General features: G+C 46.4%; 2 protein-coding genes across 3 annotated transcripts; one reads left to right on the top strand and one right to left on the bottom strand.

The window, feature by feature from the left end:
• Positions 1 to 9: 9 nt before the first annotated feature.
• LOC133909471 (uncharacterized) lies at positions 10 to 2,242 on the top strand. The gene is made up of 6 exons (XM_062351917.1): positions 10 to 106; positions 450 to 569; positions 662 to 772; positions 853 to 1,038; positions 1,181 to 1,515; positions 1,624 to 2,242. The coding sequence occupies exons 1-6, from the start codon at positions 104 to 106 to the stop codon at positions 2,042 to 2,044; spliced, it is 1,176 nt and encodes a 391-aa protein (XP_062207901.1). The 5' UTR covers positions 10 to 103; the 3' UTR covers positions 2,045 to 2,242.
• Positions 2,243 to 6,095: 3,853 nt separating this feature from the next.
• LOC133909470 (uncharacterized) lies at positions 6,096 to 9,381 on the bottom strand. 2 transcript variants are annotated; one of them, XM_062351915.1, is made up of 6 exons: positions 9,190 to 9,381; positions 7,876 to 7,995; positions 7,655 to 7,783; positions 7,384 to 7,569; positions 6,939 to 7,273; positions 6,096 to 6,798 (listed from the first exon to the last, which is right to left on the bottom strand). In XM_062351915.1, the coding sequence occupies exons 1-6, from the start codon at positions 9,190 to 9,192 to the stop codon at positions 6,360 to 6,362; spliced, it is 1,212 nt and encodes a 403-aa protein (XP_062207899.1). In that variant the 5' UTR covers positions 9,193 to 9,381; the 3' UTR covers positions 6,096 to 6,359. The 2 variants fall into 2 exon arrangements, with proteins under 2 accessions (XP_062207899.1, XP_062207900.1); XM_062351916.1 differs by having other exon boundaries at positions 7,673 to 7,783; positions 9,190 to 9,380.
• Positions 9,382 to 10,440: the final 1,059 nt, after the last annotated feature.

The following is a 10,440-nucleotide window of genomic DNA, read 5'->3' as shown; positions in this document are numbered from 1 at the left end:
AGCTTTACTAAACAAATCCTAGTAATAGTTTCGCCAGTCTGCAGATGGTTATTACAAATAGCAGTAAGTAGTAACCTCTCAAAGAATACATGATCGTTTAGCGATGGTACGTAAGGAGCTTTCTCAATCTCTTCTGTTTTCTTTTCGCTTTTTTCTCTCTGTTTTATCGAGCGTTTCAGCTTTCTGTCCCAGAAGATTCGAAACGATTTGGGTTCATTAATGTCTTGTTCTTAGCTTCCTGGATTGGGAATCCAGGAATACGAGTTCCCCTCCTCCCTGAACTGACTCCATCTCTGAGATGTTCTTGCTTTCTGGTCGAGACTAGTCACAGCACTTCGGCCTCCTTACAAATTGCGCTCTGGCTGTGCTCTTGTTGAATCTTGCCGAAATGCAGTTGCAAAACATGTACGATGTGTTCACTCATTGTTCTTCCTGACGGCCTGCCGCAGGGTGCGATCTCCAACTATGTGGCGTTTAAACGGTCCTCGGGCATCGCGCCACCGGCGGCGTTTATCTTTTTCGTGCTGATATTTGTCGCCGGTGCAATCGTCACGCTTGATCATAAGGAGGTGTGTTCTGACATTGCTACACATGTGTTCTTGGATGTTTTCAGCAAGTGTGTAGGGTCTGAAATCTCACTCCTGCTCAATTGTTTCTGCAGAATCTGCCAATATTACAGTTGCAACCGAAAGCAGTGATTGCAACTGAGGCGACCAGGCCTCCGACGAGCGAGCTGGGCGTCGAGCCAACGGAAGATCCCAACCTCTGTGAGGTTAAAAACTTGATCCGTTTAGGCAAATTCACAACTGATAGCCTTAGAAGAGCAATTACTGGAAGATTCTTGTACTGCAGAATCGATGCAGGCCTTCAGGCAGCGAACCCTTGCCGAGGGGCATCGTGCAAGACAAGTCCAACTTCGAGATGGAGCCACCGGTCGGCAATCATGAAAGGAAGGAGGACGGCGGGCCGTCGAAAAGCCTCCTCGCCATCCCCGTCGGAATCAAGCAGAAGGCGGTTGTCGACAAGCTCGTCTCGAAGGTATCATGGCCCAATCGAACCTTCCTCTGATTCATCTGCTCTCAATTGTTCAGCCTGGCTTCTTCAGGGAGTAGCTAGCACTGTGCTTGTGCGCCATTGTGACCACCTGCCCGATGATCACTGTGTTGTGTTGCCCGTGCAGTTCCCTGCCGCCAACTTCACGGTGATGCTGTTCCACTACGACGGCGTGGTTGACCGGTGGCGAGACCTGAGGTGGTGCGACTGCGCGATCCACGTCGCCGCGCGCGACCAGACCAAGTGGTGGTTCGCCAAGAGGTTCCTGCACCCGGACCTGGTCGCCGAGTACGAGTACATCTTCCTCTGGGACGAGGACATCGAGGTGGACAGCTTCGACCCACTCGAGTACCTACTCATCGTGAGGAGGGAAGGGCTCGAGATCTCGCAGCCGGCGCTCGACCGCCGGTCCGAGATTCACCACCAGATCACGGTCCGGACGAAGAGAGGGGACGTTCACAGGTCACGAAGCATGCTTGCGTTTCTTGTGGCTCCTTTGATTTCTGATTGAAGTGGTGAACCGGTCGAGATTGACACTGACGATCACATCTCTGGACAAGTGACGAACAGGCGATTCCGCAAGACGAACGGGCAACGCAGGTGCTACGGCAACAGCACGGGCCCGCCATGCACGGGGTGGGTGGAGATGATGGTGCCGGTGTTCTCGCCGGCGGCGTGGCGCTGCACGTGGCACATGATCCAGAACGACCTCGTCTACGCGTGGGGGCTCGACTTCAAGCTCGGATACTGCGCGCAGGGCGACCGGATGCGCAACGTCGGCGTCGTCGACAGCCAGTACGTGCTCCACCGGGGCATCCATACGCTCGGCGACGGCGGCAAGGCAGCGTCTGCGCCGGCTCCATCTGACCGGTACGCGGTGAGGCAGCAGGCGAACGTCGAGCTGCAGGTGTTCAACAGGAGGTGGAGGGAGGCGGTAGCAGAGGACGGGTGCTGGACTGACCCTTACCCGAAGCCGGTGACCAACGGCTGACTGACCGACCAATGCGTCGCCGGCGGGACGGTAGGGCGCAGGGAAGTACACTTGTCGGTAGCTATCACGTTGACCTTGTGTCCTTGTCTAGATTATAGATCGACACCATATTTACAGTTTATGGGCTGATCAGAGCTCCACATGTGTTGTACAGATTACACAGAAGTCACAATAACTGTACGGCCGTGGAATTTTGATGAATCCTATGGTCTTGTAAGAACCGTGGGAGGAAGGTGGTTGCTTTGAGATTCATGTGTGTGTGTTGTGTATATATATATATATATATATATATAATAATAATAATAATGAGAAATATTTTTACGGTCTTTTTTTTGACAGGGTTGAGTAAAGTCGCTCTATGCGCATCCGTTCAGTATATACCTATGCGAGAGCTCAGACTCGAGTGCGAGCGCCATCCTTACCAACCCGACTAGCGCCCGGATGCTCATGTGTATATATATGTGGCAGCGATCAGAGGTAAGGCCTCAAGACACAACGATCAGGGTGAACCTCGTGCATGCATGGCATTTCCTCTTGTAGAACCGTCTGCTCATAGACACAACGATCAGGGTGAGCCTCAGTTTGCTCACAGGCAAATTAATTGTACGAGAGGTTCAAGCCAAAGCATTGATCAATTGCAGTGGCGGATTCAGGCAACCAAGTACTTCTCCTCTTCCTTCTCCTTTTTTTATTTTGTTCTTCTTGCTCTTCCATACCAAAAAATTGAAGGAGGCACCAAATACGCCTGGGCCTTTGCTTCTTCGCGCACAAGCCGTGAGCCTTCGGTGAATTTGGGACTGGCGGCGGTCGAGCGCCGGCTGCGATAGGGTTTTTGAGGGAGGAGGGGAACAGTAGGGTCCATCGCTGTTCACGTTGGTAACCTCTGTTCACTTTGGCTCCTGGTAACCTCTTTAACTCTACGTATCTCTATGGTTGTTTTTCATATGAGAATGTTTATTTTTCCAACTAGCAATGGCAATGACACAAGCATTCCGTCATGCCGACAATAACCCTGCAAAATTGAGCAACAAAATCGTTATGACTAGGAAGTTGATGAATCTGTATCTGTCAGATCAAAATACAAACGCGGTACTAAGGACCTTGGGGATGGAATCCATATTCACTTGCGTATATCAATGATGTGATGGAGTGATGTAGTTGCAGCCTGCAGCCTAGTCTTGAAGTTAATATTTCAGAGAGGTTAGCATTATGGTTTAAAAAAAAGAGAGGTTAGCATATGAAATATGGAGGTTGTGCCTATGCTAACGTTCCTACGAACATTCTGCATGCTGGAGTACCTCAACCCATTACGTCCTTTACATTTGTAGATAAATATGGGTTGCATGCCGATGTGCTTAGTACAACGTAAGTTTGATCTAACCGCAGATTACTAGCATTTGAAGGGAAATTAATGTTCCTGCAAACATCACTTTTTTTTTGCTTAACCGTTTTCTTGCTCAGTTTTGCAGAGTTGTTTTTGGTATTTTTGTCTCTTCGCCTAGTGGCTACAATACCTATCCAACTAGCTGATATACGGATGCTCATGTCAAGCACTTGTTTGTTATGGTGCCAAGATCGGATAAGCATCTACCAAGAGAATAGTCGAGCGGCGGCTGTTAGGAGAGACTAGACTATAGATTGGGAAAACTGATTATTGAGGAGAGGACTATATTAATTCTTTTCTTGCTTTATTTTTTCCTGAATGCACCTGCTATAAATAGGATGGGTACATGACCGGTCTGAAGAGTCCATGCCATATTAAGAATATTACTTTCTTAAATTGACTCCTATTTTATTCCTAAACTGACTTTATCTTCTTCCTCAAATAATTATATCTTCTACCTAATCTGAAAACCTCATTTAGTTCTTAATTACTAAACCTTCCTAAATCTAAAACATTCCTTCTAAATAGCCTACGGCTGTACTGCTACAGGACTCAGGGTGCTGTTCACATGAACAGTAACCAATATGCCCCTTCTTTGACACAACTAGTCCTATCACTTCTTCGAGCAATGGGGACAGCAACATCTCTGTCCTTTTCTCAACCAAGGGAGGAGGCAATGCTCCTTAAACAAGTGATGGAGCTGATGTCCTTTCTCAAGACGAGGCTGAAACACTGCTCACATGCATCGTCAAAGGGACTAGGATATTATAACCGAGCTCTTTCATCGACATGGGGCCTCATAGGACTTCAACCATGGCCTCCACCTCAACTTGAGGATGAGTTGTGTCGAAGGAGGGGTGGAGTTGTCACGTGTAAGACATAGTTGGGTTACCCGAGTCCTGTATCAGTACAGCCGTAGGCTATTTAGAAAGAAGGTTTCAGATTTAGGAAGGCTTAGGAATTAAGAAATAAAGGTGGTTTCCAAATTAGGTAGGAGATAGAATTATTGGTGGAAAGGAGATATTCAGTAAGGAAGAATTATTGGTTTAAAAAAGTAATATTTGAAATAAGACTCTCCAAACCAGCTATATACCCACCCTATTTATAGAGTGCACATCCAGTAGTAAAGCAAGTAAGAAAAGAATTAATCTAATCTTTCCTGAATATTTTGTTACCCCAATTTATAGTCTAGGCTCAGTCCTAACAGCCGCCACCATATGACTATCCTTATATCTGAACATATCCCTATATTCACCTATTGAGACGATGAACACCAATTATAGCTGCCGCCAAATCCCAGCAATATACGTGTATAGTGCATTAATCACCTCACTACGGAAAAAGTAAAAAGAAACTACATCATATTTTTTTATTCTTGCTTGCTAATTCCCTTAGAGACCAGACAGAGAGAAAAAAAAACAATCCGTACAACATATATGGAGCTCTGCTACCTGTAAATATGGTGTATAATTTATCATCTAGGCAAGGTCAATGTAACAGCTACAGACTACTGTACTTTGAAAAAAAACGTACGAGAGATCAATGCAGTTCTTAATATGCTCCTGATGGGTTCAATGTATTTTTTAGAAAGAGCTGGCAGGAGTTTTGCCATCCACGAATAAGAAGAAAACAATTCAAAGCATACAAGAACCTCAACTTTATATATCATCAAATGTAGCGGTTAGGATATTTTTATTCTATTATCTGAGAAAAGCATGCAGGCACCGTGGCTCATAGGCCACACATAAAACAAACGAAAGGAAAATGAGAGTTTCACAGCAGAAAAGCACTATAGACTGGAAACACCACAAAATGGGGAGTCTAAGCTGCTACAAATCCTCAAGTCTTGAATTCAATGTGAACCTGTATTAGTTTTTTCTCTGATTAGATGATGTAGACGTATTTGTTAGTGAGTACAATACATATCCAACTATCTTATACTGACGGAACACTGATAATCTAATCTTCACGTCAAGCATTTTGATTCTTGTTTTTTTCCTGAAAGGATGGCACCCGTGATGCTGATTTTATTAAAAAAATAATTGATCTAATTTATGATAGAAATTGGCTCCGAAAATCTTAACAAATGCATAGTTAGTTAAATGCCAACCGGTGAAAGACCCAACAATAAGGGCGCCTAGAAAAAAAAACAAAAAACAAAAACCAATCACCACTACACACCGGAACAATATAAGCGGAATCCGCATCTAGGTCATCGTTGCCAAACTCATCGTAACTGCGACCGAGCAACTCCAACTTCACATAACAGATCATAGCCATAGTCCCTAAATCCTCACACCCCATCCACGGTCACCACGGTTGCTAAGCTCGTTGTACAACACGACACAATAGCTTCGACATCACCGTAGGACGCATACCACCCTGCGAATAGAAATTGTAGCACCAAAAGAACTGAGACCTCGTCGACAACTTACCCTTACAGAAGCCCGGTGTGGTCGCAACCATCACTGAGGAAGGTCCCCGCAACAACTATAGCCGACGGTCACCACGACGTGGTGTGAGATCCTCCAAAACAACACCTCTAAGGAAGACATAACGCACTAAACGATAGTGTTTTCACTCGAGAGATCCCGGGAGATGATTCTTGTTTCTGAACATGCCCCTTTTATTCACCTGAGATGACGAGCACCACTTCTGCAACCAAAATCCCGGCAAATATACATGTATAGGTATGCCAATTGTTAAAACTGAGCCGATCGACCTCCCCTATCGAAAAATATAGAACAAATACATCATCTTTTTATTCTAGCTTCCTTATTGCCTTGGTTGGAAATATGGAGCTCTGACTCTGAGCTCTCGGAGCGTGTAAATATGGTGTATCGATCTATCATCTAGACAAGGTCAATGTAACAGCTACCGACTACTGTACTTCCCTGCACTCCCTCGTCCCGCCGGCGACTCGGCGGACGGTCAGCTGTTGGTCGTCGGCTTCGGGTAAGGGTCGGTCCAGCTCCCGTCCTCCTCCACCGCCTCCCTCCACCTCCTGTTGAACACCTGCAGCTCGTCGTACGACCGCCGCCTCACCGCGTACCGGTCGACCGTCGCAGACGTCGACGTCGACGTCGACCTCGCCGGCGCCTTGCCGCCGTCGCCTAGCGTGGGGATGCCCCTGTGGAGCACGTACTGGCTGTCGACGACGCCGACGTTGCGCCTGCGGTCGCCCTGCGCGCAGTATCCGAGCTTGAAGTCGAGCCCCCACGCGTAGATGAGGTCGTTCTGGATCATGTGCCACGCGCACCGCCACGCCGCGCGCGAGAACACCGGCACCATCATCTCCACCCACCCCGTACATGGCGGCCCCGTGCTGTTGCCGTAGCACCGGCCCCGCCCGTTCGTCTTGTAGAACCGCCTGCTCACAGACGCAGCGATCAGAGTCGATCTCAGTTTGTTCAGAGGCAAATTATTCGTGCCAAAGTATTGGAGTTACGTGCATCAGCCAGTTCATCAAAATGCTTAAGCTGGCGAGGACAGAGAGAAACAGTTTGTGACCTGTGCACGTCGCCTTTTCGCGCGCGGGCCGTGAGCCGGTGGTGGATCTGGGACCGGTGGTCGAGCGCCGGCTGCGAGATCTCGAGCCCTTCCCTCCTGACGATCCGCAGGTACTTGAGCGGGTCGAAGCTGTCCACCTCGATGTCCTCGTCCCAGAGGAAGATGTACTCGTACTCGGCGACCAGGTCCGGGTGCAGGAACCTCTTGGCGAACCACCACTTGGTCTGGTCGCGCGCGGCGACGTGGATCGCGCGGTCAAACCACTTGAGGTCTCCCCACCGGTCAACCACGCCGTCGTAGTGGAACAGCATCACCGTGAACTTGGCGGCAGGGAACTGCACGGAGAAACGACACAGTGATCATCAGGCAGGTGGTAACAATGGCGGGCAAGCACGGTGCCGCTGAGCAATTGAGGCAGAGGAAGGTTGGATTGGGACATTGGTACCTTCGAGACAAGCTTGTCGACGACCGCCTTCTGCTTGATGCCGACGGGGATCGCGAGGAGGCTTTTCGACGGCCTGCCGTCCTTCTTCCGCTCAGGGTTGCCACCCAGCGACTCCATCTCGAAGTTGGACTTGTCCTGCACGATGCCCCTCGGCAAGGCCTCGCTGCCTGAAGGCCTGCATCGATTCTGCAGAGTTTTCAGCACAAGAATTTTTCAGTCACTGCTCTTGTAAAACTCCCAACTGCCAATTTGTCATGAACAATAGCACCACCTGGTTCATGTTTTTAACATCACAGATGTTAGGTTCTTCTGTTGGCTCGACGCGCGACTCGCTCGTGGGAGGCCTGATCGCTTCAGTTGAAATCATTTCTTTCGGTTGCAACTGCAATATTGACAAATTCTGCAGAAACAATTGAGCAGGAGTTAGCTTTCAGACCCTACACACTTGCTGAAAACATCCAGGAACAGATGTTTAGCAATGTCAGACCGCACCTCCTTATGACCAAGCGTGACAATTGCACCGGCGACGAATATTAGTACGAAAAATATCAGCGCCGCCGGTGGCGCAATGCTGAAGAACCGTTTCTGCGACCCATCGTTGGAAATCGGACCCTGCAGCGGGTCGTCAGAAAGAACAATGAGTGAGGACATCATACATGTGGTTGCAATCGCATTGCGTCAAGATTCAACATGTCTGAATTTGCCGAAACTAGTCTCGACCAGACAGCAAGTACTTCTCAGAGAGGAAATCAGTTCAGGGAGGAGGAGGCAAGCTCATATTCCCGGGAAACCCAATCCATGAAGGCAAGCTATGCTACAACTCACTCTGAAATCTCCTGAAAGTGTGACCTCTAAGAAAAGAAACTCACGAGGGTTAAAAACTCAGCAATACCAGCCTGCAACACAAGCTGTATTCAGAGGGGAAAAGCATCCGAGACAGCACACGTGCGCGCCTAAAACTAGTTCTCTAAATACAGCCGAGCTTATAAGGCAAGTGCAACTGATAGTCTGTTACCAAGGGTGTTGTACTTGTGTGGCCAACAAATTGAAATTTTGAAATAGAAGTAACAAAATTCGCGAGGGATCATTGCACAGATGCACAATGAAAAACAAGACGAGAAATCAAGCATACGACTCAAACTTGAACATAACGCCCTCCATATCCATGCAAATAAATCAGGGTTAAGAGGATAACTGAATTCCTAGTTAGTTATTGAATTGAAGCAGGAAAGTAGTTTCTGATTCATTAAACTGCTAGCCCCACAAGAAGCACGTAACAAAAGAAGAACTGCAGGGACGCAGGAGAGGAAAGTGAATACCGAATATCGACTCAATAATAATGTGATAGAAACACATTTTTCTCTCCTGAGAACCACAAAAATCAATTCTTTGAACAGAATTCGGTGAATTCCGTTACCAAATCAATGATAAAACAGTAGCAGAACAAACATTCTGAAGAAAAATTAACGAATCAGTTCCAGCCAACTCCTCGACATGGAAAAGCAATCGAAAAATGGATTGCGGCAATAAATTTAAGCTAGAAATCAATACGTGCTCAGAAAGCTCGGAGAAAACCAATTTTTGAACTACTGAAAAAACAGAAAAAAGCGAGAAACTAGTAGCGGAAACAGCAGAGCAGCGCAAACTTAGGGGAAGGTCGTTAAGCCTTCTTCATCCTCCAAAGAAAAAGCACTACGCAATCCAAATCGTATCAAATCATCTAGAAGAGAAAGCTAGAACGCTGAAGAAATCCATAGGGAGAAAAATTAGCGAGAAAGAACAGAGGAGTTCGAGAAAGCGCCTTACCATCGCGAAACGATCACGAATTCTTCGACAAGTTGCTACTGTTGATGGAAATCATTTGCAGACTGGAGTAAGCAACTCGAGACTGCGACGCAATCGGAATTTTCTGGTGCGAAGAGGAGCCCGGAATTTTCTGGTGCGAAGAGGGTCTGGGAGGTGAGAGTAACGGAGGGTATGTTTTTAGTGCTCCAGCCCCCCTCTAGTGGCTTTCGGTTTCGTTTCATGCTACTAGTGCTTTTTATTATGACACCCCTGAACTTTCGTCAAATTTAGGATATATCCCTATTAGTCCTCAAGTCTTCTTATAGAGTCCTATTAGACTCAAGCGGTCTATTCACTCCTGACTTTTGTAGTCTTTGTTGGAACAGCGAATCGGATATGTATTGCCCTAAAAATTGAAAGAAAAAACATTTATGTATTCACGCAAAAAGGAAAATCAGGCATGCATTTTGGTGTTTGTATATTCATTAATATGAATATAGTGATAGTAAAAACATAGTTTTAATCCCCTCTTTATTTTTTTACCACCCTAGAAACAAAAATCTCACTTCTATGATAGTAAAAATATTTGCTCGCTTGATCTTTTTTTTTTTACCTATAGAATTCTTGTTCTATGAATCTTATCACCTTAATTCTTCTCTTTCGCTGTGGTGTTTTAGTGCCTGCCCTTTCTACGTGCTTCATCTTAAGTGGAAATTGAAACGCTTCTGTCGGTATATTGAGTAAAGGGGTACCCTATCAAACAGGTCCTGCGAGAGATATAATGGTCAGATGCGTATATTTTCTAAAATTGATCGGTCATACAACCATGGTATAAAAGGATGAGGATCCTGTTTGTAAGGAAAGGAAGATTAAATCTGGCAGCCAGGTAGAATTACCTTTATAACTAATTGAGATATTCCATAACACAACACACAGTACGTAGAGCTATTATCCTCCGGGAGGTCTGAAACTGTATAACTCTCTATGTCTCTGAGTCCATCATACGCGCAAACATCGATTCTTGAAATACCGTTCACGCACATATTATCCAGCATATCCTGAAATCATTGCCAGGCACTAACCCTCGACAATTACACATTTGTAGGCTTTATTGAATTGTATTTTGATAATAAATATAAATACGCTACTTAGTTGTTTCAAGAGGGGCAAAATTTCATGGAGGAATTTGCATGGTCCCCACTTGACAGCCCCACCAAGTATTCTAGTCCATCATTTGTACAAGTTTTACTTTGTTTCTTTGGGTGGAAAGTT

The sequence above is a fragment of the Phragmites australis genome, chromosome 2 (assembly GCF_958298935.1).
Source record: "Phragmites australis chromosome 2, lpPhrAust1.1, whole genome shotgun sequence".
Lineage (NCBI taxonomy): Eukaryota > Viridiplantae > Streptophyta > Magnoliopsida > Poales > Poaceae > Phragmites > Phragmites australis.
Note: the sequence above shows the minus strand (reverse complement) of the source record. Positions and strands in the feature narration are given on the sequence as shown.